The following is a 26656-nucleotide window of genomic DNA, read 5'->3' as shown; positions in this document are numbered from 1 at the left end:
TGTTTTTCTCTTTCTGATCCTTCCTTTTTGGAAGAAATCCCTAGTTGGGTGACCTTGGTGGGAACACAGGAGTCTAAGGGGCAGCTACTGTCTTGTTCCATCCCCTGCAAATTAGAGCCTGGGCCCTTGATAGAGATTCTTCCAACCGAATGTTGATATCTGAGACTTTAAATCTTGAGCAAATGAGGCAAAGCAGCAAGGACAATTGAGAAACCAATCTCTGAATCCAGCTTGGCTGAGGTCCTATGCTTGCATTGCCTTGGTTCTTCCCATCTTCCAAGCTTAATTCCCCAGGTAAAACAGATTCCATGAGGTACTTAAACCTCTCCAATAAACTCTCTTTCTGCTTCTGTTAGCTAGAGTCCATTTCTACATGGACTCTTGTGCCATGTGTTCATGTGTTCATGCGTATACACATATGCACACAACACAGAATATTCTAGCACCAACAGCAAGTGTTCTTTGTCAGGGCAATCCTTCCAAAACATAAATTGCTTGTAACCTTCTCCTGTTTCAAAAGATTCAATGGTTATCTCTTTCAGGACAAAACCCTCCCTTTTGAGCATGACATCCCAGAAGCCTTTTACCTTGCTTGTTTCCCCTCTCATCACTTCCCCTCTTCTATAGGCTGGACCCTTGGCTTACCATTTCTCCACACCGTCATACCCACTGTGCACTTGGCCTCTTGTGCCTTTCCCTTTCTTGGCAAGTTCCTGCCTACCCTTCATGCTTTAGCTCAAGGGTGACCTCCACGAAACACAGTCTGGCAGTATTTCCTCTAACACCACGTGTATGTGTTTTATTGCCCGAATTACACTTTATTGCAATTGTTCACAAGTTTATCCTTCTTATTAGGTTACAAACTTCTTCAGGACAGTGTCTGCCTAGTCATCTGTGTATCAAAGATCTAGGATACTTCTTGGCACACCGTAGATGCTCAATAGCTATCTGTTGACTGAATGAACGAATGAACATGACCTGATGTCTGTGAGGCTCTGATGATCAGCAGAAGAATCCTTCTAAAACAACTGCAATAAAGACTGTGCAGTATTCCAGCCCTGAGTTACCCAAAGGTGGTTTAGAAAACAAAGAGACACCAGCTATCTTGAAATAATTTTTAATGCTTTAAAATTTGACTAGCGCACACAATACATGTTTTAGCAGAAGAAGAATGAAAATGTGTGTATGGTGTTTAATAAAATTGACATTACAAAACAAGACCATGTTAAGAAAATTCTCAAAAGTAGAAGTAAACATTTCAGTAAAAACCAAGTAAACAACACGCTAAGGGATAGGATTTTAAAATCCTAATAAATGTAGTTGCCTAAATCCAGACTTCAGACATTGAGATTTACTTTGTCACTTAAAAAAAAAAAAAAAAAAAGGCAGAATGCCCTTCATTTTAAATGCATTTTTAAAAAATGTTTGCACATTGTTTTCCTGCTGGCAACTCAGTATAATCAAGTATATAAGAATACCAGATGGATTCCAATCTGATAATAAAAAAGTGTATCACCTGGTCTTCTGGTTAAATATACAGTTCACCTCAGAAAGCAACAAAAAGTTATGCTACACACTACATTTCTATGTCACACCCTCCCTGCTGTCCAGGCCCCAAAGTGAACACAGTTGAAAACTACTTCAACGTAAGAAAAAATGAAAACAAAAATCTACAGCACCTTTTGGTTTCTAAGCATAGGAAACAGGCAGAATGGAAATACAGGAAGAGGGAAATAATGGGTGAGACCAATGATGTGCTCTTCAGTAAAATTCCATTTATACACAGCTGCTCAAATGGACAGAATGGCTGATTTATGTATTGGTCACATGAGGGAAAAAAACTGACTTTCAAAATTTCCTCGAATTCTGGCAGATCCCTCCAAAATGTAAAGACCGGAGATAATTTACTCACACAATCATTTCCTAGAACTTTATCAAATAATTAGGTAGCACCATAATGGTGAAGGTCGTGGTGAGGAAGAGAGGAAGAAAGGAGCATTATTTTTTACTTCCTACCCACTCTTCCCCATCAAATTACTAAGGTTCAATGAGTCCTCAGAAAACCAAACAATCAAAATGCACTTCATGCAAATAAAGCACTTTCCAGGCTGAGTCCGTCCAAAAGGTAGTGCTTCACTTAACATTTCGGAAGAAGTATGTAATTCCAGGACAGTATGCAGATTTCTCTAGAATCCTGACAACCAGTGCCAGCCTGGCAAAGTTTAATTAAATGCATAAGAGTGGCAAATGATGATGATACTTAGAAGAGCATCTTGGTCACAGCAGGTAAGAATTTAAACAGCGCAGAAGGCGTTTGCTAGCACGTTATATGGTTAAAAATTCCAGAGTTCAACTGTTTCTTTTTCAGACATGAATTTCACTGAGAATGGGGATCTTGTTTTATCAATTTTTCTTCTTACAAGTAAAACAATTCAAACCACTCCTGCCTTATGTAAAAATATTAAAATCTTATATAAACCTTATCAGTGGCCTGAGAAATGCAGGGACATTCACGAAGAGATGTGTGCAAAAACTGTTTCCCTCAGAGAGCAGGATAAGTGAGAAGAATCCACCCTCTAGAATAAAATTTTAGAAGGGGTTTGTTTCTATTTTCACTAAATGAACAAGGGAGGTTTTATCTAAAATTTGTATGTAGCTTTAAAATGTATTTAATACATTGAAATTCTAAACAAATACTGACAATTGGTATCACAAAGTGTGATTTGGTATATTTGTAGAATTTGAGGACTTATACTACGTAAGCTTCTATTACACATTAATAAAATTTAATTGTACATTTAAAATACGATTATCCCTTACTTCATATCATTTATTCAGAACATCAATCCCCTTGGTTATGTTCACAACTTTCAACCCTTTAAGAAGCTGTACCAAAGTTAAAAAAATCATTAGATTTGATGTGAAATACAACTCCTTACAGGTTGAATGAATAAGCCAGATATATATGCTTAAGAAAACATTTACAAGTATTATATAGGTAATATAATTAATTACAAATTGCTTGCTGTTCATTAAAAACATCTCTTTTGGACTTGTAGATAGTGCACAAACAGGGTCATTACAACGTGCATGTCTTTGCAATGCTAATATTACTGAATTATACAGATTCGGGCTAACGCTGTGCCACAGACAGGACTGAGAACGTGCCGCATCTGAAATGCCATTGATGGAAACAGACTGGGTACCTAAGTGCTGGGCTTCCAATCTCTTATCCAATGTCAGTTCCTCTTTAGTTAGTAGATGATGAAGCTTCCGCCTTCCCCGTGGCTTCCTCACTAAAGAGCAGCTTTCGAAGTATATTTGCATAAAATGGTCCATACACTTGTTTGTTGAGATTCACAATGCTTGCATATTGCGAGCCTAGCACCTCTAGCTCCTGCTGAACGACAGTGAGGCCTCCTGGCACGGCAGGCATGCATTTTGGAGGGTTTGGCAGACAAAGTAGGCTTTTCATGTATAGCTGGATTCGTTTTTCTGGGGAAAAAGAAGGCATCTTTATCTGTCCCATTATTAAAGCACGTGATTTTGAAAAATGAGAACAGTAATTGTGGTATGTGGATTGCGGCAACATTCTCAGTTCTTGACCTCTCCCTATATTCGTGCCCTTTCCAAAGCAGCCTTGCAGCTCTTCCCATCAAAGACTGGAGTCTGTTTCCCCATGCCTTGGAGCAGGGATGGCCTTACGACTTGCTTTGGCCAACGCAGAATGTGGCAGAAGTGCTGGTATGTGAGTTCCGTGCTCAAGAGGCATTGTTTGAACCCACTCTCTCTGCCTACCACCACCATGTAAACAAGCCTGGGCCTGATGAGGGACCATGTTGAGGGAAGCCCAGTTGTTCCATCTTAGGCCATCCTAGACCAACCTGTAGCCAACCAACTCCCAAGCACCTGAGAGAGCCCAGGCAAGATCAGCAGAGCTACCCACCCAAGCCACAGCTGACCACAAATGCACGCGTGCGTCCAGCAAGATCAAAAGAACTACCCAGTTGCCCCACAGACTCGTAAGCAATGACAGATGGAGTTTTGGGGTGATTTGTTATGCAGTAATAGCTAGCTAACAAAACATGCATAGCATTTTCAGGGTGGGGTGGGGAATCTTTTACAAAAACTCAACGTCCATAATTTTAATTATGTATCCTAAAGCTGAGTTTGTAAACTGGCACTGCCAGTTTGGTCCACGTAGTGTTTTTTAAAAATAGAAGTCATTTAAAACGAGGGGATTTCACATAGAAAATCAAAGTTTTGGTTCTTCTTGAAAAATCTACAGATCTGGCAAACTTAGGGGCCCAAACTGCCACATGGCAAGGGTGAGCACACATCCGAGTTTTCACAGGACAGTTAAAGTTGACACCTGCTGTCCTGGCATAATTAAAAAGAGCACTCTCAAAAGTGTCCTGAGGTGGAAAATAAATTATATGATCACCCCCCATGTGGGCAACAATCTGGAGTCACTAAGGAAGGGCCACCCCACTGGCACTGCCACCTTCTCCATTCTTCCTGCTTCAGTGCCTCAGCGTATCTGCATTTGAGACGACTTCACAAAAGCACGCAAATGCATAAATAAGTGAAGCTGCAGTGGTATTGGACAAATGGTACTGGACAAGCCTGAAATGCCCCAGCCCATGCTGCTCCAAGGATGTTCTCTGGCTTTGGAAACAGAAATCTCACAAATAAGGAAGTTTACTAAGGAAAATACACTCCATCGAATACAGATAACTATATTGCTGAAACTTATCTCTAAACACTTCTCCCAAAAATCACACATTTCAGCCAGACCTGACCTAGAACTCAAAGTCCCCAGTGTCCCATGTCCATATCTTAGCCCAAATTGTTTCCTCTTACTAGAATGCCTTTCCACCTCACCTCATGTCTGCACAAGTCGAGAGCATACTTCAATGCTGATGCTAAAGTCACCTCCTTTCTGTGGCTTTTCCTAGCAACTGTTACACTATCATCCCATATTACTGTTACTTGAGAATTTATCTCTCCCTTCTTAGACGGTGGGCTTTCTAAGGGTCAGGGCTATTTTTTTGTCTTATAATATCCCTGGTCTGGCATGTGGCAGGCACGTCATAAATGCCGCTTGAATTAAAGTGAGATTGGAATGAAAAAGGTCTATAAAGATAAACCCCAAACTGAAAGCAATGGGAGCCAGAGAGGAATGGGGGCTGGAGAAGGCAGTCAAAGATGACTTGGGCCTTATCCATAATTTGTCAACAAGAGGAAATTATTCATGGATGTATCACTTGTATAATTGAAAATTACTTTTTAAAAATGTAGGTGGCTATTAGCATGCAAATAATTTACACAGCAGGTAATCCATAAATCATTTTTACATGGTTTTGGTATATATTTGGAAAAAAAATAGTTTGAAGGAAAACTCCCTCTCTTTTAATGGCTAAGAACACAGTGGGAGTTGTAATTCCATTGTAGACAAATAGCACATCAACTAAGAACAAAAGAAGGCAGACTGTGGGTACCATGAACTACAGGGGAGGAAAGGCAGGGGTAAATTGGAGCCCTTCTTCTGTCCCAGGGATCCCTCTAAGTGCTTAATGTATTCCAGCTCCTCTGCAGGCAGAGAATTAAGAGGAAACTGTCTGCTAAATTCCCCGTTAGGCTGGCTGGTCGACTCTCAGAAGCTGGGTCTATTTTCATCACAGATACAGTCCAAACACTTTTCACAAGGCTGTTTAAAGAATGAAACTTTTTCAAAACTGTTATTATGCTGACAAGTGGTTCTATCTCCTCTGTGGATGAGTCACAGTTTTTAGGCCAAGACTAAGGTGACAGAAGCGTCTGTCCATTTAGGAGCAGCCAAATGGAGCCCCTGCCAAAGACGTGCCCTTGGCTTCCAGAGCCCAGGGAGGGACGCTCAAGTGAGTCATTCATGTTGCTAGGCAACAATACTTTGAATGAGGTTACAAAATACTTCCAGTTTGCAAAAGAACAGGAAACTTGGACTGGGGAGAGCTGGGTGGAAAAAAGTTGCTTGACTGGATTTTAAGAGGCCACCTCGGGGTGGGGCATCCCCTGGACCCCAGCTTCCCTCTCCCTTGACATTGCAAGTACTTCCCTGATCTAAAGCAAGGGCATGGAGGACACCCAATGCTCTGGCCATGCTGCCAATGAGCAGCAGGGCTCCAGCTTTGACTGTAGTGCCCATTAGAGCAGTTAAGAATATGAGTCACTCTCCCCGCCCCACCCCACCCTCTCTCTCTCTTTTTCTCTCTTACACTTCTTCCTCTTCCTCTTCCTCTTTCTCTTTCTCTTTCTCTGCTATGTGAGGACACAAGAAAGCAACCATCTGCCAGCCAAGAAGAGAGCTCTCACCAGAGCCCAACCACGCTGGCACCTTGACCCCAGACTTCCAGCCTCTAGAACTGTAAGAAAATAAATTTCTTCTGTTTAAAAACAAACAAAACAAAAAAGAATATGAGTCAGAGGCTCAGGAAGAAGCCATACTCTGCACCCTGCTAGTTATGCGACCTCAGGTGAGAGTTACTTAACTGCTCTAAGTCTCCATGCATTCACCCATTCCACAGATATTTATTAAAGGTCGTCTCTGGGCCCAGCATGGTATGGGGAAATAGCAGTGAGCAAATATGCACCCCGTCCTCGTGAGGCCTGTGCACTAGTGGGGGGTCTCTTGGTACGTGGCAGACTGCAGACGGCCTGCCCCTCTTTCTCCAGGGAACACCGTCTCCCTGTTGTTGGCGTTCAGCTGGAGACTATGGGCCATGAGATGCATGTCAGCAGTGAAGGTTATGCAGGGAAGGGCTCAGGCACAGGCAGCTGCGGTTATGCCGTGTGTGTTACTGTTTTCACCCGTCACCCCTCAGCAGCCCACATGCTACACACCAGACGGCTCTTTTCTTGGGGGTGGGGTTGAAGCCTAGAGCTATTAAGTGGCCTGGGTGGCCTAGATCTCCAGCATCCCGTGTCCCCAGGGATAAGAATGAGAGAAACTATTTAAGAGCCTCAACTAAATAATAGCAAGTACTTGTATTCTTAGGGAAGTCAGTGCTGCACTTTGAAAACTTGCAGATTAGTCCTGGAATGTTAGTATATTCGAATGCCACACTCTTCTCTCTGTCTGGTCCATTCCTCACCCTCTGCAGTAGACACTCGCTTTGTGTCCCACATCACCCTCTTCCCTTCTTAAGGCCACAGCACCCTGATCTTGTTTGCGGGAAAACAATCTCTTCCCTAGTTTCAGACCAGGTGTTACAGGTAAAGCTGACTCACCAGGAATTGAACACGTCTCAAGTTTAAGTTTCTTCCCCTCTGGCCACCATGAATGAGTCAACAATGGGACATGACCACCGTCTGGAGTCAATGAGACTCAATTCTGGGGTCACCGTCTGAGCTAAGAGGGGAGGGAAACTGACTCCTTTTTTTTTTTTTGGCTTGACTTAAACACAGAAAGATGTAGGCTGGAGCTGAAGTCATCTTGCTGTGTTGGGAAGAGACTCTCCATGGAGACAGCCAGCCCAGAGGAAGGCAGTGCTGAGGGACCAAAGTGGGGAAACCAGCACCCAGGACATAGTTTAAGCTCTGATTAAGCTGTACCAGCAGCCAATCCCACCCTGCTGTTTTCTGTTATATGAGCAAATACATTCCCTTTTTGCTTAAGCCACTTTAGAAGCTTAGGTTCTCTGTCACAAGTAATAGAAAAAGTCCTAACTGATACATTCTCCCCAACTCACCAATACAACTTGACCTTAAGATATTTATTTTCTTAGCAATCAAGTACAAAAAAAAGTCTACCCACTATGCCTCTCAGTTGCAGGGTCTTTTTAACTCTTTGTCTCTCTAAGCCTGACCAACATAGGGGCCTCAGCTCACACAGGTTTGCTTCCAGCAGAGCCCGTGTCTACTTTCTGTGAACATACTGCCAGCTGGTTTGGATTGCTCTATTGATCTAGGAATTTAACATTACTGGCAGCATGATGTTATTTTCTTCACAGAAACCTATCGGCTGGGTAGTAAGGTAGAAGGCTCTGAAACATCCTCCCACTCTGCTACATATACACACAGAAGCAGCAATGAGTCCCAAACCTTTGAAAATATTAATGTTTTATTCATATTTTCAATATTTATTCACTCACCAAAAGAAGCAGGTAATCTGTTTAAGACTAAAATTTGACTGACAGTTAACATTAGCCAAAACCAGCATGGTTAAGCAAATTGGAATTGAAGCAGAAACCAATAAAAACATGAAGACTCACCAATCAAGGACCAGATAGGATTGTCCTCCTCTTCGATGCTTGAGAATTGACCTACAAGGTTAGCTTGAACCTCAGCATCTAGAGCAGGTAAACCTCTCTCCATCAGGGTCTTGTTTACCTCGACACAAGTCTGAACACCGATAGAATTTAGGACTTCCTTCAAGTTAAAGGTCCTACAAAACATGAAACAAAAATCCCATCAGGGATAGTTTTTATTTAGCAGGATTTTTGTTGTTGTTGTTGTTTTAAAAGTATACCAACTTATTTCAAATGTCTACCAATTTTTCCCTATACAGACAATAATTACCTCTATTAGAATGAGCTTAGAAAATAGTAACTCCTCCCAACCATCCTTTATTTGTAGCAGATTTGTAAATGCTTAAAACCACTCAATTCTGTGGGTAACGTTTAAATAGGAAAGCACAGACAGAAAAATGTGGTCCCTGAAAATAAGTCTGCAACCCCATCTTCAGGCAGGGATATCAGAAAGGGAAAGAGTAGGTTCTTTAAAAAGTAACCTATTTACTTCTTAAAATAAACCCTCTGGTCTGAGTGGATTCATTCATAGATTTTTTTTTTAATGTGCTTGGAAAATGAGGTACGATCAATTCCTTTACCCACGCCTGAGCAGTAAATCTCTAACACCAATCAAACACAAGAAATGAAGATATTCAGAAGCCAATACCATGAAGACAAGTTACCTAAAACTCTTGACCTATCATGATGGAAGGTAAGAAACTCCTTCGCATTGTTACTTTCAAGTAACTGATCAGTAATCCCAAATATATACAGTCCAGAAAACTGTAAAAAGTAGTTAGTGGTGGGTTATTTAACAGGTAAGGAAAAAGGTGTAATTAGAAACAGCATTTGTTGGATCCGCACTATTGGGGAATGATGATGGAAAATTGCTGCTCACTAGTCAGAAAGGGTCTTTAAGACAACTTTGTGAAAAATGGGAATTAAAGGATAAGAGATGGGGGGATGGGGTGGGGGGAATTAGACAAAACAATAATATAATCAGATAGGCAAAACAACTATAAAGAAGATGACTTAACAACTAAGTAGTTATTAAAAGCTAACGTTTATCAAGCACTTACCATGTGCCAGACACCTGCCCTAAGTGCTTCACACAGTCATCTTAAGTTTCCATTAACCCTAAGGTAGGTACAATTATTCCCTTTTTACAAATGAGGAGGTGAGACTCAGAGTGATTCAGGATCTTATTCAATGGTACATAACAAGTCAGTAGCATAGCTAGGATTTAAACCCTGGTTTGCCTGACCCCAAAGCCTGTCCTCTTAGTAACCATTTTGCTGTGTGCTTTATATTAATACTTAAGCAGTACTGGGGGTTCACTAAAGGCTTAATAAATTAGAATTCCTGGAAAATAATGGTTACCCAGTGTGGGAAAATGCTAAAATAAGATCTATTGCAAAACCAGAGCCAGAGCAGGTTTCTTTTTATTACAGGTCTTGGGTCCTGGAACGTGAAATAAAAGAGCCTGGCAAGTTAGCACCAGGATCAGTAGAAAGGGCAGGGCCTTGACATAGGCCAGGGTTCAGGCCTTGGCTTGTCCTTTTCTTGGTGTGCAACCCAAGGCAAATCATATTCTCTCTCTGAGCTTCAGGTCAAAATGAGAACTTTGGATGCTATAACCACTTGGGCTTCTTTGGGCTTTTAATATTCTAGGATTTTATCAAGTCATTTATGTGCTCTCTAAGTAATGGGCAGGAGGATGGGAGGTTGGGTGTATCTCCCTTCAAAGAGAGGAATAAAGTCCCTGAAAACACCTGAAAGGGGAACCAGCAAGAGGAGCTGACCCATATGAGACCCATGGAATCATCTGGCCATTGGCTAAGACTAGGAATTTTCTAACTTGGACAGGATTCCCAATAGGATGATCTAAACGCAAAATTGAAATGGGATTCTAGTATTCAATGAAGGTTTGATACTGGGAAATGAATTTGGCAAAAACAAAACTTACACTGGACTTGCAGAGCATCTCTGAAGGACAGAGATGTCACCACTGTGAAGATTTCACAGAGGCTAGGTCAGTGAAGCTGGTAAACATTTCATGGCAGAAAACCTATGGAGTTGGAACAACTGAATCGGAAAGCCTCTTTGATAGGGCGTTCTAAACACTGAGCATGGTGGATTTCTGCATTTTGTTGTTTTTTTCCACAACACTGTCAAAGAAGAGCCTTTGCACACACCCATCCTAAGCGGAAACACTATACTCACCCTGGCACTTGTTATGGAAAAGACCTCTCCTTTCCTATGATGGGACATCTAAGCCTTCAGTGATATTAAAAGAAATTCTAAAAGAAGACGGTGTGAGCTAAGCTTCTCAAAAGCACAGTCCTGAATATCACATCCAGATGTCAAGGTTATTTACATTCTCTGAAACACATGCAGACCCTGAATACAAGGCAAAGCAGATAAAAATGCTTGGAACTTACTCTTTGTTCATGCCTTCAAGTAGAACAGCTGAAATCTTTTTTACCCTGATTGCAAGCTCAGGTAGGCCGTCTGTCATAGCACCCACCATGTTGTTGGTGATTAGGGACAGGCAGGCAATCATTTTCAGTTGATTCAGCTTTTCTGTCAGTTCCTGAAGACGTGCTCCATCTGTCATGAGTGTCTAGCATGTTTATTTAAAATGTAAAAATAGTAAGGGAAGCTCAATACCATGAACTTGTAAAATAAGCAATGTTACAACAAACTCCCATTTTTATCTGATTTCAGTAAAGTCATTAAATCACATGCAACACAGACCAGCTGATTCACAGTTTGAACTTAAGAATTAGAATACTGGAAAACTTGAGTGAAGGAAAAAAAAAATCACTCACCTCTGGTAATTCTTTTTTCTGATAATCCCACTGTAACAATTTCAAATAACTATTATTTAGCACCAATGTAGGGCTCAGGCTTGGCTTGGAGCTGTTTTTGGCCCCGGGAGTTAAAGCAGTCTCAGAAAGAGAAAGTAATTCTTCATGTACAGATTCTTTTATCCATTCTGTAGTTTGATCAAGAGCACCTGCAAGTACAAAGGCCACATATTTGTCCTACAGCTGATGGATTCCTTCATTTGTGCATTCTACATGACAGATGTCAGGTTAGGTGCTGGGCATGAATGACAAAACAGCCATGGCCCTCAAGGAGCTGAGCTTAGAGTCCAGATGGGCAGACAGACCTGTAAGCTCACAATTACAGCAGAATACAGTGAATACTAGAAGACACAGCAGGAGTGGAGGGAGGAGAGGCTGTCCAGGACAGGCTGTAAGAGGAACTCCATAAGTGACACTTCAGGATACAAGGCAGACAGAGGAAAGAGCTGTCACGCCAGGATAGGAGAATAGCCCACACAAAGACCCGGAATAGTGAGAAAATATGGTAATTTGGATGCTACAAGCAAATCTGTACTGCTGGTCTATAAAGAACTAGGAGGGAGAGAGAGTGGCAGCAGACGGCATCAGATGGATAGACAGGCCAGCTCACACATGACCTTGAGTCTTGTGCAGAGAAGGTATTTAGATTAAAGGCATTGATGATTAATTAAACATTTTTGGGTTCCAGACCCCTCCTCGGAGTGTCTGAATAGAGCTATGCCTTTCCCAGCATGCTGGCGTGCACACTTTATTTTACTTCAGACCCAGTTCTAAGGTCTCCCCCTAGAAATAAACTGCTTTTTATACCACATTTCTTATAAAATTATGTATTTGGTAGAATTTATAAGGTGGAGATTGCTTAAAAATGCAGACTGAACACAGGTGCAGATTTTTTAAAAAGACCCAGAGAACAAAATAAATAGTCACCCTGGAAACAGGGGTAATTTATGAGCAGCTCAGTTTGCCACACTTAAGCAACACCACCTCCAGAATTTCACAACTTTGTTTCTCCTCAGTTGGCAAATGTTGTTCTTGGTTTTCCCAGTTCTGTTTATAAAGATATAAAAGACTTGCAGTCTTTTATTTAAAAGGTACCCAACAGACAGAAACAGTGGAAACCATCATGGATATAATTACAATATGGCGGTAATAAGCATTTATGCTGCAAGCTTAATCATTTACAGCTGACAGATTTAAAAGCCCATTTCTTTATCTCAAACAAAAGCAACAGTGTAGCAGAGGTTCTCAATCCTGGCTGATTGTAGAATCACCTGGGGAACTTTAAAAAGAAAGAAATGTGATCTTGGGCACTGGCTCTTGGAGATTTTGATTTGATCAGTCTGAGATGGGGCTCAGGCATCTGTGTTTAAACACCCTAGGTGATCCTAATATGTAGCCAGAATTGAGTACAACTGGTAAAGCAGAAAGAGCATGAGTTTAGGGGGAAACATGGGCTTTTCTCTAAGGGATCCGCTGAGATTTCACTCCCACAAGCTACTACACTGACTGTTCTATGTGGCTCCAAAATCGAGGTCAACCCTATGAGGCACTGGTACCCCTTGGTTTTTCATATGGAAAAGAGCCTCTCCATTCATTTCTTCAATGACAACTGAGCGCCTACTATACACCAGATACTATACCAAGTGCAGAGAATTCACAGATGAGTAAACACAGTCCCTATACTCAAAAACCTCCTTATCTACCAGGAGAGAGAAACAGAACAATAGGCAATGGTTTTACAGGTGCATTTACCTAAGAATTTCTCAGGGGCAGTGGAGGCCCAAGAGCACTTCCCCACCAATATATGTTCCTGTTTCCTGCCAGGAAGTCTTGGACTAACCCCGCCAAAACTATCTCTGGTTCTCTCAGTCCATATCCTGCCAGTCCTCAGTGGTCCAGCCTCTTCCTGTGGGAAGCCTTTCTTTTTTTTTTTTTTTTTTTTTTGCGGTACGCGGGCCTATCACTGTTGTGGCCTCTCCCGTTGCGGAGCACAGGCTCCGGACGCGCAGGCTCGGTGGCCACGGCTCACGGGCCCAGCCACTCCGCGGCACGTGGGATCCTCCCAGACCGGGGCAAGAACCCGTGTCCCCTGCACTGGCAGGCGGATACTTAACCACTGCGCCACCAGGGAAGCCCTATCACTGCCTTCTTGAGGCACATCTGCCTTTGTATTTTTGATCTGGCTGTCATTTCTCTTAAATAGCTGACCTGAAAAAGAGCTTCTCTATTTACTAAAAAAAAGTTATTAAATAGTTCATGTGCCTTTAATATTACTAGTGATATGAAAATGAGACTCCTTGAGAGTCCAAGCCTATGACGTTTATTTTTTATATAGTTTTCCCTTGACTTAGCTCACAGCACAACCTGATAGGTGTGTGAGATATCTGGCCTTGTCTTGGCAGACCCCTTTGCGTTGGAAACTAATCAAATGTTTTTCCAGTGGTACTTGTCACTTGGTAGGTTCTCAAAAAACCTCTGCTCTCTATACCTGGCATGAGAGACCCGGTAGGTTTCCTATTTAATTCACCATCTCTGGAGGTAACCATGGGCTTAAGTACCGACTCAAATAGTCTCCTTTAGACTGACAAATTGATTTCGTCCTATATGCCTGAAGATATCTTTCCCTCAACTGTCATGCAGTAAAATGTTTACTAATACACACTGTGCATGCAAATCAAACTAGAAGACACAGGGTGTTTTAACTCTTTCAGAAAGCAGAGGAGGGAACACTTCCTAATTTATCTTATGAGGGCAGCTTTGCTCTGACACCAAAACCAAGCAATGGCATTATAAGAAAAGAAAATTACAGGGGGACATCTTTCATAAATACAGATGTAAAAATCCTTAAGGAAGCATTAGAAAGGCAATAAGATAAAGATAATACACCGGGGCCAAGTGATTGGATAAACATCTCAGGATTGCAAGCTTGGTTTAACACTAGAAAAAAAATCAGTCACTCTAATTCGCCACATTAACACAATCAAGGAGAAGAAAAATATGACCAATTGAGTAAATGCAGAAAAAGCATGGGAACAAATTTAATATGTGACCTATTTAGATAAAAATTCTCAACAGGGCTTCCCTGGTGGCACAGTGGTTGAGAGTCCACCTGCCGATGCAGGGGACATGGGTTCATGCCCCGGTCCGGGAAGATCCCACATGCCGCGGAGCGGCTGGGCCCATGAGCCATGGCCGCTGAGCCTGCGCGTCCGGAGCCTGTGCTCCGCAATGGGAGAGGCCACAACAGTGAGAGGCCCACGTACCGCAGAAAAAAAAAAAAAAAAAAAAAAATTCTCAACAATCTAGAAATAGAAGAAAACTTCCTTAACCCCAAAAAATGACATCTATGAGAAGCTGCGGCTAACATCATATTTAATGCTCAAACAATAAACATTCTTCTGCTAGAAAAGCAAGGATGCCCTGTCTCATGACTTCTATTCAACATCTGATTGGAGGTCCCAGTCAGTGCAATAAGATAATCCAAAGAAATAAAAGGCAACATGATGGTATATACTATAGAAAAACCTAAGGAATACTCCTAAAAGCTATTAGAATTAATAAGTTAATTTAGCAAGGTCTCAGGATGCAAAGTCGATCCTCAAAAATCAATTATATTTCTATATGCTAGAAAACAAAAAGTTTTATAAAATAGCATTTATAACACCAGAAGAACATAAAATGAGATTAAATTTAACAAAATAGGAGCTTCCCTGGTGGCGCAGTGGTTAAGAATCTGCCTGCCAATGCAGGGGACACAGGTTCGATCCCCGGTCTGGGAAGATCCCACATGCCGTGGAGCAACTAAGCCCATGTGCCACAACTACTGAGCCTGGGCTCTAGAGCCCGCGAGCCACAACTACTGAGCCCACATGCCACAACTACTGAGCCCACATGCCACAACTACTGAAGTCCGTGCACCTAGAGCCCGTGCTCTGCACGCAACAAGAGAAGCCACTGCAATCAGAAGCCTGTGCACCACAACGAAGAGTAGCCCCCACTCACTGCAACTATAGAAACCCCACGCGCAGCAACGAAGATCCAATGCAGCCAAAAATAAATTAATTAAATAAATTAAAAAAAATTACAAGACCAGTACACCAAAACTAAAACAATATTGCTGAAATAAATTAAAGATTTAAGTAGAGATATTGAGTTCACATATCAGTAGACTCAACATTATTAAGATGTCAGTTCAACATAATTCCAATCACCATCCCAGCTGGCTTTTTTGCAGAACGAGATAAACTAATTAAAAAATGCGTATGGAAATTCAAAGGACCTAAAATAGGCAAAACAATTTTGAAAAAGAATTAAGTTAGAAGCTAACACTATCTGATTTCAAGACTTAGCCTCAGTAACCAGGATAGTGTTGTATCAGCTAAGAGTAGAAATATAGATCAATGGAAAAGACTAGAGAGTCTAATAAAAAGGAATGAAGTACTGATATGTGCTACAACATGGGTAAATCTTTAAAACACAATACTAAGTGTAAGAAACCAGAGACAAAAAGCTACATATTATATGATTCCATTTATATGAAATGTCCTGAACCGTCAAATCCATAGAGACAGAAAGTAGAACTGTGGTTGTCAAGGGCTAAGGGAAGGGAGGAATGAGGAGATACTGCTAATGAGTTTGGGGTTTATTCTGGAAGCATGAAAATCTTATGGAATTAAATACTGGTGATGGTTGCATAATCTTGTGAAAATACTAAAAAACACTGAATTATACACATTTAAAATTTAATTTTATGGTATGTAAATTATATCTCAATTTAAAAAAAGAATAAAGAGTTCAGAAATAGAATCACAAATGTATGGTCAATTGATTTTCAACAAAAATGCCAAAGCAATTCAAAGGAGAAAAGATAGTCTTTTTCAACAAATAGTTCTAGAATTGGATATATGAATGGAAAATTTTGAACCTTGAAATATACTGCCTTGAAATGATTCATAAGCCTAAAAGTCTGAAACTTCTAGAACATACAAAAAAAATTTTCATGACCTTAGGATATACAGATTTTGTAAACAATTCACTAAATACACAAACCATAGAAGAAAATTTTATTATTTGCACTTCATCAAAATAAAAAACTTCTTCTTTTCAAAGGATAGGGTTAAGAGAATGAAAAATGCAAGCCACAGATGGGAAGAAAGTTTCACAACACAAAAATATGACAAGGGACTTGCTTCCACAATATATAAAGAGCTCTTCAAATCAATAATAAGACAACCCAATTTAAAAATGGGCAGAAGATTTGAACAGACACTTCACGTAAGAAGATAAATAAATGGCCATTTAGCATATAAAAAGATGCTAAACACCATTAGTCATCAGGGAAATGTATATTAAAACCACATGAGATACTTTCACATTCTCTATAAATATATATAGGGTAAAATTTAAAAGACTGATAATACCTAGTGTTGGTGAAAATGTAAAGCAGTTGGAACTCTCATACACTGATGGTGAGTATAAAATGGCACAACTACATTGGAAAATAATTGGCCTTTTTTTCTAAAATTAACCATATATTTACCATATGACTCAGCCATTCCACTCCTAGGTGTTTATCCAAGAAAATGAAAACACATGCCCACACAAAGACTGGTACACAAATGTTCACAGAAGCTTTATTCATAGTAGCCTAAAACCAGAAACAACACAGATGTCCATCAACAGGTAAATGGATAAATGAGGTATGTAATCATATAGGATTACAATATAATAGGATAACTTTCAATAATATAAACTATGGATACTCACAACAACATGGATGAATAGCAAAAACCTTATGTTGAGTGACAGAAGCTAGACAGAAAAGTGAACACACAGTATGATTCCATTTAATATGACATTCTAAAAGAAGCAAAACTAATCTACATTGATAAAAATTATATCAGTTTTACCTCGATGGGGGGAGGTTGGTTGCAAGGGGCCTGAGGATTCTTTTTGGAGTGACAGAAATGCTTTATTTCTTGTTTCTAGTGGTGGTTACATGGGCATATTCTTTAGTCAAAACTCACAGAACTATACACTTAGAGTTTGCGTGTTTTTATTCTATGTATTGAATGCTTCAATAAAGTTTTTTTAAAAAGATATGGGTTATGGGTTGGCCAACTAAGTCACTGAGTCTAAGGCAAAAACCTAGCAAACAACCTATGTGATAAGGTCACATAAAGCTTTATCAACACAAAACACACATGTAAATATTTACATTACGTAAAAGCCATTGATTGTGCTATTTAGTGCTTCAGAGAATTCAGTCCAGGGAATGCTCTGTGAACTCTGCCAGTTTGGTATGAATGAGTTTAGTATTTGAGCTTTCTGAGATGAATGCATCAAGGGTATCCCTGTATTGATTCATCAAGGAATACAATTCCCATCTCTACCCGACTTCTAATATGGTACCTAAGCATGAAATCTGAGTGACCCTTAAAAAGGCAATGACTCTACATCCTGGACTTGGGGGATGGCCAGGCTAGCTCTTGGTCTGTACAATTCTGAACAGGCACCATTCAATAAACTAGGAGAATGGTGCAGAATACATGGATGGGAGTCCCTGATGTTGTCCAAAGCTTTAGATGGCCTCTATTTTCAATATTCTGGAAAATATTCAGAGCAAATACCCCAATTTTCAGTTAGAAGAATGTAGTTCTCTTATCCATGACATCCACTCTTTTATGCCTAGCAACACCTCACCTTCCCTTTTTTTGGTACTGATTTTGAGAAATCATTTTCCCTCACTCCATGCTTTCTTTTTGTGAACATCAATTAGAGGTCCCATGACTAGGCAATCTCCCTGACCAGGGGTTGGCCTCGCTGAGTCATATGCCCATCAGACTCCTTCCTAGGACTCTGAATGATGACCACAGCGTTCAAGGATGGCCCATGTTGAAGTGCACATTAACCATCTGAGGACGGAGCTCGGAACTTTCCCTTGTTTCTTCCTCCCCAGATTCCTGATGCCCTCCCAGTTTCTGGCCTTGCGCAGACTCAGGTATTTTCGCTTTTCTGTAAACTGCCCCACTCCTTCCATTCACTTCCTTTTCTGCTAAATCAGCCAGTTAGTTTCTGTTGCCTGCGATATACCCCAGCTGATATAACACCAAATTTAAAAATCCAAAGAAAGGAGCCAAAGCAGCAGCTTGGTTTACTCCTGACTTGGCCATGAGAGACCTGGCTTCCAGTCCCAGCTCTGCTACTTCTCAGTTGTGTGGCTCTGTCTCTGGGCAGGTCGTTGCTAAGCATCAGCTTGCTCATCTCTAAAATGTTTCATAAATATTTCCTGAATGCCTTGGGTGCCAGGCAAAGACAATCATAATGCAGTTTTATATATTTCTGAAAAACATTTATGTCCCATAAGGATTTCTGAACCACATGAAATGAAGTTCCTGAGAACATTTTATCAGATATAAGAGATTATCTAAATAAATAAAACCTTTTCTTTCTGAGTATCTGAAAAATTACTTGTGGCCCAGCCCCCCAGGGGTAATGTGCCATTCTTTCTACAGATAATTTAGTTGTTGGATCTAATGTGGTTACTTTGTTGACATTTAATACATCCACCCAATCACTGCCTAAGGCTTTCTTGGGTATATTTTAATAGGGCAATTATATAAAATCTCTCTGTTGGCAAAATACAATTTTGGGGGGAGTCAATTAAGAAACCCAGAGTACTTCTCTGTATTAATTTTCTGAATAATTATCTTATAAAAATCATGTACACACAAAAATCCAACACTTTTGTCCTTCTGTGCAATACTGTAAGACTCTTATTTTGATACTAGGGCACAGTGGCCGACTTTTGGCAGAGTGACTTGAGGATATAATTAATAGTTGACATACACTCTGCTTCCTGGACTCTTGATTTCTCTGGGAACATATTTAGATCTGGGCAACAATGACCTACTTGTACAGCTGGATTTATTCTATTCTTAAATCTCTGGAAATATCCAAGTCAATGTGAAAGGTGCAAATGAAATATAAGTCACTAAGCCTGGGTTTTAAGGAGAGAAACAAATCATTTGAGATGAATGAAACTGTAGTTCAACCCTACAGTAAGGAATTTGTTCAAGATTACAGGCTATCTTGACTCACGACATGAAGACATTTGCACACATGTGTACATACACATATACAGGGACACAAATGGAACCAACCAATGAATCTCAGGAAAATGCTGCTAAGAATGTGGTTATCATAGTTCAGGTTTCAGATCCAGGTTCTATGTAGGGTTCTATGTCCCATAATCCCTCTCTGCCTTTGAAGCCAAAACAATATAGCTCTGAAGTCATAGAATTTTTGTTGTAGAAGGATCCTTAGAAGTCATCTAGTCATATCTGTCACTTGACGCTAGAGCTCTCTCTGCAAATCCCCCCAAGATAGTCGATATATTGTCTGGAGAGAGTCAGTTTTGCATAGTGGTTGAATGCACACGCTTTGGGGCAGACATAGCTGGGTTATCCAGGCTTTACCACTTACTAGCAGTCACCTAGGGTAAATACCTTAACCTCAGTTTCTTCTTTTATAAACAGTAGGTGATAACAGCACCAGCCTCATAGGGTGACTTGTGTAGCTTGAATAAGCTAATAAACGTATGGTGTTTGGTACATAGTAAGGACTTGGCACACAATAAGTGCTCAAACAAAATGTTAGCTAGCATGCGTTACTATCAGTAATAGAGAGGCCCATTCCAAAGTTAAAACAGCAGCTCCAGCTCCTAGGAAGGCCAAAATTGGCTGTCTGCTGCTTCCCTCCCATGGGTCCTAGTCTGCCCTACAGAGCTTAACCAAAGCCCTGAATCACTATCGACAGGGAAGGCAGTGCTCATGGCCCACCTGAGTCTCCCTGTTATCAAGCAGAATGGGCCCAGCTTCACTGATTGTTCCTCCTGTCACCCTCCGTGGCCCATGCCCTCTTCCCTGGACAGGCTCCAGCCTGCTGGAGCCCCTTGTAAAGTGGCATCTGTTTGGCTTTGTTTACATGAGGCTATCATATTGACCACCTTGACAGAAAAGCTCAGTCCACGAGGGGTAGGGTGGGGTGGGTGCATCACCTAACTCAGCCTTAGACTGTGGTTAACCAAAGCCCAGAGGCTGCTGTCAAGGGTTTGCCAATGAGGGAACCAGCTAACCAGCCTCTTGCCAGCTGTCCAACATCTGGCATCTCAGCTTCCTCACCTGTGAAACAAAGGGAATAACAGTACCTCTCTCACTGAGTAATTGTGGGGATTCAATGAGGTAACACTTCCTTTACTCCCATTCTTTCTTGACGTCTCTTCCAGTCCAGTTTTAATGCCCACTAGTCCACTGAAACTGCTCCCATCACAGTTACCAAGGATCCTCACACGGTCAAATCCAATGGTCAAGCCTTGGCCTTCATCTTTCTTGACCATTTAGCAGCACTTGTCGCAGCTGATCGTGCTTTCCTTCTTCAAACACGTTCTTCGCTTGTCTTACAGGACACCACCCTCTCCTGGCTGTCTTCACCTCTCTGGCTACCCTTTCACAGTCTCTGTTGCTGGATCCTTTTCCTCTTCTCAAGCTCTAGATGCTCTAGAGGTCCCAGGTCAGGCCCATTCAGTATCTACACTCACTCCCTAGGTAACCTCATCCAGTGTAATACTGTGGATAAGAGCATGGAGTGGATAAGAGTGTGGAGTCAAACTGCTTGGGGTGAGTCCCAGCTCTGTAATTCACAGGTTGTGTTGTGGAGGGAAGTGATTTAACCTCTCTATGCCTCAGTTTCCACATCCATAAAATGGGGAGTAATTTCCCCAAGTTTGGTAAAGATTAAATCAGTTAAAACAGATAAGGTGTTTAGAATGTGGTAAGCATTCTATACATGTTAGCTACTATCCAGTTCCATGGCTTTATCCACTATAAAGATATTGATGATGCCCAGATGTATATCCCCAGTGCCCATCATTCCTCTGAACTCTAGTCTCATATCTAAATGCCTCCTGGCATCTTCATGTTGATGTCAAACAAGATCTCAAAGTTCACACAACTAAAACTGAATGCTGACTCCATACCATCTCCCACCTTTCCCTGGCCTCTCCCATCTCTCTAACAGGCATCACTCTTTACCCAGTTGCTTAGAGTCACCCTCAACTCTCTTTTTTCTCTCATCCAACTTTCAGCAAAACTTGTTACTCCATTTTCAAAATACAACCAGAACCTGACCTCTTCTCATTACTTCCACCACTACAACCTGGACCAGTCCACCATCTGCGATACCACCTAATTGGTACCTGTTTCCCTTCTTGCTCCTGTACAATCTGTTCTCTACCCAGGAGCCAGCGTATACCTAAAAAATCAAAATCAGATGTTGCTTCCCTGCTCAAACGCTCCAGTGACTTCCCATCACACTTGGAATGAAACCTAAATTACTCTCATTTCCTAACAAGGCTCCTTGTGACCTGCCTTTGCCTACCTCTTGGCCTCATCTGCTACCACTCTCTCCTGCCTACTCCACTCCAGCCACACAGTCTGCCTTGTGTTTGTCCAATTTCACAAGCAAGTTCCTGCTGCAGGGCCTTTGTATGTGCAATTCTCTCTACCTGGAATGTTATTCTCTCACATCTTCCTATGACCCTTCCTCATTCCTTTAATTCCTCATTCCTTCCTCATTCAAATAGTTACTTATTAGAGAGGCCTTCCCAGTCCACCGCATCTAAAAATCACCCCCTACCCTCACTGCTGTCCCGTTACTATCTGTCCCTTTATCCTATTTTTCTTCATAGCACTTAATAACACATCCGACAATACATGTTTTTTGTTTGTCACGCCCACTAGAAGGTCAGCTCCTTGGGGGCAGCAGCTTTATTCTGTTTTGCTCTATCCATAGCACCCAAGGTGTGTCTGGGACACGGGAGGTGCTTAATAAATGTTTGTTTGTTTGTTTTGTAAATGTATGAAGGGCTTCCCTGGTGCAACAGTGGTTAAGAATCTGCCTGCCAGTGCAGGGGACATGGGTTCGAGCCCTGGTCCGGGAAGATCCCACATGCCGCAGAACAATAAAGCCCGTGCACCACAACTACTGAGCCTGCATGCCACAACTACTGAAGCCCGTGCACCTAGAGCCCATGCTCCACAACAAGAGAAGCCACTGCAGTGAGAAGCCCGTGCACCACAACGAAGACCCAATGCAGCCAAATATAAATAAATTAAAAAAAAAAAAAAGTGACTAGTGCTTAGCACAGTTCCTGGGTCAGAGTCAATAGCTATAAGTTTATGATGTCAATTTTAGAAGTTAAAAAAATGTTGAACAGAAATGCCCAAAGTCTTTAGTGATACTATTTAAGATATCAAAAATAAAAATATCATATTTTCACCCAATTTCAATATATATACACACTTATATTGTACTTACTCGGAGTTTCTTCTAAAATTTCTTGGAACTTGGTTCTCTCATAATCTACCAACTGGCGTTGGAGATGTGGTCTCAGACTCCTAATTGTAAAATTGACCATGTCCATTTTCATGAGATCCAGGACATGAAATATTTGTCTAAAAATTTTAGAGTTAAAATAGTTAGAGAGGTGATTAAGAAATCAATCTAAAATTCATTAACTATTACTAATTTTACAGGCTGGAAAATATAAACATCCACGAAACGGTTTTAAAATTCCAATCACTTTGACAAGGTCACTTTTCACAAAAGGCATTATACATGCATTCCAAATGTATTCTTCCAGAGATCTCAAGAGTATTTGCTTTAGCAAATACACCTCCAGCTGATCCACTATATTCAGCCATAAACTGATAGACACTAAGAAGCATAAACAATGACTCTTAACAATGAGACAAAAAAAATTCAAGAAGGAATCTTCATTTGAAATTTTATGGAGTCTGAACATAGTGTACATTGTTTCTGTTCCTAAGGAAAGAAGAAAAAGAAAAGGAAAGAAAGGACAGGGCAGTAAAGCACAGGGGGAAAAACACTGCATTTTAGAGTTAGGCAGCCCTGTATTCAATTGCAGCTTTACAACTGACCAGCTCTGTGGCCAGGAACAAGTTACTCAATCTCTCTGAACTTTAGTTTCTTCATCTGTGAAAGAAAGGGACAAGATCAACCTTGGAGGGATGTTGTGAGAGTCAATGAGATAGTGAACGCAAAATGCAGGGGAGAGTGACAACCAGTAGGTGCTCAATACACGAGGAAGATGAACACCACAGAAAATCCTTCAAAGCAAGGATTCTACAACTGGAGAATCTCAATCTGCCAGAGCTGAGTGCAACTCTAAGGATACTTACAGCCTATTTTACAGATGGGGAAAGTGTGACTTTGAGAGGTTGTCAACTTTCCCAGAGTCATAAAGTAAGTAACCCATTATATGCAAACCAGCTTCCTTTCCCCTTCCCTTTCCTATACTATTAGGTGAAACTTAGTTCTCAATGTGGCTGTATTCTCAAAAAAAGCAGAAGAATTCCCCTCAATGGCAAAAAGTACTGCAGACTCCTCTCTCCTCTGGGATCACAAAGAAATTACTGTCTACACAGCCAGATTAGAGTCTTACGATCTTACTGTACACATCACTTCCTGAGGGAAGCTGCAGCACAGATAGCTAGACGACCACCAAAGGTCCATGTTGCCTTCCTGCAGTGTGGATTTGTGGCTGGGAAATGTGTTCCCAGACAGCAGCCACGTTTCCCAGGCCACCTTCAATGTAGGTGGTACCATGGGACTAGGTATAGTCAATGTAATGCATTGCTTCTGGGCCTAGGTGGTTAAACACTGGATATGCCTTCCTCATGATCTCTTTCCCATTCACCAGCTAAATGTAAAGGATTCCAAGGAGCTGGGCAAGGGTGGAGCCAAGGAGAGAAGGAGGCTGGGTCCCTGAATGACACATGGAAGGCTGCCTGACCAAGAATCCCTGACTCGGACTCTGACATGAGTGAGAAACAAACGTTTATTGGTTAAATCACTGAGAACTCAGCGTTTACATGTCATAGCAGCTAGCAGTACCCTAACTAATGAAGAAGCCTTCCTGGATCCTTAACTAGGTTAGGTCCCCCTGCTGGAGGCTCCATTAATCCCCTCTACTTCCCTTTTCATAGCACTTATCACAACTGTAATTCCTTGTTCAAGAGCTGTCTCCCCATTAGACTGTAATCAGAGATTGCATCAGAGATTGCATCTGCGTTTTTCATCACTGCACCTCTAGGGCCCAGCACTGCCAGCTAACAACCTTGTTGGGTCACTCAGTGTGAAAACTCCATGCACACAATAAATGATTGACTTGTCCCTTGCTTAGGTGGTTTCTTCCTAGGGTCAAGGGTTCCTTTGGGAGAGGAGGAACCCTTATTCTGTGTTCCTCAATTCCCACACTTCCCTTCTGAATGAACTCAAAGGTATTCTAAGAAAAGGCAAGCAGCAGAACCGCTAACCTCAGCACATCCACGATGTTGCAGGTAGCCTTTAACTCTCTGATATCATCATCTCGCACAGGAGCGCACAGCTTTCCCATCGTACTGATGACGTAGTTGGCTAGGCCTTGGATGTCGACAGCACTGTGCTCAGCCTGCTGCCTAATGAGGTCTGTGTCCAAAACTTCACAGATCTGGTTGCGAAGCCGGTTGCCACCAGGAGTCAGAAAAGAGAGGAGAACCTATACAGGGAAAGGAAAGAAAAATTAACAGCATCCTTACATGAATAAAGGTTGTCATTTCTAATTTCAATGTCTAGATGACCAAGCTCCCTGTCCATATTTTAATGCCCTGGATGCCACAGAAGTTTGCATCAAGTGGTGGATCAGAGGAGCACTCCAGGGTCCTGACTCTAAAAAGAAAGCTCTGTCTTCTGAATGAAAACCTCCCCTCCCCTCCCATGGGAAGTTACTAACACTATAGGAATGAAAACAACTGGCAAGGAAGCAATACTATTGAAAGAACTTCAAAAAGTTTACAGAGAAACCGTGCACAGACAAGTTGCAGATCATGGCTCCAAAAGAACCCTTTAAAGAAGGGCGAATAGAAACATCCCCATGGGCTCTATTAGTATAATATATTTACATGTGAAATATTACATATTATATGAGCAACCTATATTGTGTATTCACTACACAGCAGACACTGTACTTACAGACACAGCACGTGGTTAGGAGAACAAGCTCTGAGCCGGAGTGCCTCAGTTCAAATCCCTTCCACCCCTCAAAGCTGCATGACCTTGGGTGAGTCAGGGAACTTGGTTTCTTTATATAAGATAATAACAGGCATAACTACCTCACAGCATTATAGTAAGGATAAATGAATAATCTAGTGCTTGGCACAGAGCAAGTGTCTTGTAAAAGTTAGCTATGACTGTCATCTGATTTAATTCTCACAACTACTCCGGAGACTTAAGAAGAGAGAGCCTGTCACTAAAGCAGGTCTATCTAACTCAGGCTCCGTGCTCTGAAGCACCACAGCCACTGCCCTACATGCTAAGCATTGGCTTGAGTTCCTGCCGCTGCCCTGTTTTCCCAGCCTGCACCCCATTCCAGGAGGTGCAGGAAAAAACCCTTTCGGTGACTGAACTGGCTCAGGGTTTCAGAAGAGTCTCCAATACTCTCTGCAGGACACGAAAACAGCCTTTGGGGGGAAAATTACTAATTAATACAGACAACATCAACTTGCCTCTCTGATTTCTTCAAACAGCTTGATGGCGTGTTCATACTCAGGGGGCTCAGCGTTCAGTTCTGATTCCAAGACGTCCCAGAAGGCCTGGTGGACAACGTGCCTCACTCTACCGGCCAAGCTACAGGAATGAAATGGATCAATTTTAAAATAAGCACTATTTCTCCTGATTATAAAAGAAAGATGCTTATTGTAGAAATCTTAGAAAATGCAGAAAAACAGAGAATAAAAATTGCTCATAATCCTGTTATTAATCTTTTGACGTATTTGACATATGTTCAATGAATGCATTGTTTTAATATAATTGTTTTAATACTGAGTCTGTACAATATTATTTCATTTAATACTCTGTCTTAAGTGTCTCCCCTAGATTTTTTAAATGCTTCCTCCTTATAGCTTTTGATATGTTCATAAAATTTCGTCCTAAGGAGATACCATAATTTACCTAGCTACTCTTCTACACAGACTTTTAGACTTGGTCTAGATTTTGGGGATGAGATGGCAAAATTGCTCTTTCCTTAACAGCTGAAGTTTCATGGCATGGAACAGAACAGATTGGCCCATGGAGACATGCATTTGATTGCCTGCCAGCTTCAGCTTAGATGTCCCATTTAAAGTTGGCCAGACCAAAACTGCTGAAATAGGAGCCTTCCTAGGAAAAGCTAACAATAGAGTAGGTGGCCACCTTGCTTTACCCTGTACGTCAATGCCCTAAAATAGGTGTATGTTAAAACACACAGGGACCTCTCTGGTGATCCAATGGTAAAGAATCCACCTTCCAGTGCAGGGGACGCAGGTTCAATCCCTGGTCGGGGAACTAAGATGCCACAGGCCGCGGGGCAGCTCAGCCCACACGCCACAGCTACTGGGCTTGCGTGCCTCAACTAGAGCC

At 41.5% G+C, this 26656-nt stretch overlaps 1 protein-coding gene across 3 annotated transcripts in view; it reads right to left on the bottom strand.

Moving 5' to 3' along the window:
- Positions 1-1140: 1140 nt before the first annotated feature.
- TCP11L2 (t-complex 11 like 2) overlaps positions 1141-26656 on the bottom strand; it is a 41380-nt gene continuing 15864 nt past the window's right edge. For all 3 annotated transcript variants that reach the window (XM_082665751.1, XM_082665750.1, XM_082665752.1), the window contains 7 exons: positions 25765-25885; positions 24538-24758; positions 22517-22653; positions 11102-11289; positions 10712-10893; positions 8253-8425; positions 1141-3495 (listed from right to left, as the gene is read on the bottom strand). In XM_082665751.1, coding sequence (XP_082521877.1) covers positions 3251-3495; positions 8253-8425; positions 10712-10893; positions 11102-11289; positions 22517-22653; positions 24538-24758; positions 25765-25885 — 1267 coding nt within the window. In that variant the 3' untranslated portion in view covers positions 1141-3250. The remainder of the gene's footprint in view (positions 3496-8252; positions 8426-10711; positions 10894-11101; positions 11290-22516; positions 22654-24537; positions 24759-25764; positions 25886-26656) is intronic.

Source organism: Grampus griseus, assembly GCF_964374135.1.
Source record: "Grampus griseus genome assembly, chromosome: 11".
Lineage (NCBI taxonomy): Eukaryota > Metazoa > Chordata > Mammalia > Artiodactyla > Delphinidae > Grampus > Grampus griseus.
Note: the sequence above shows the minus strand (reverse complement) of the source record. Positions and strands in the feature narration are given on the sequence as shown.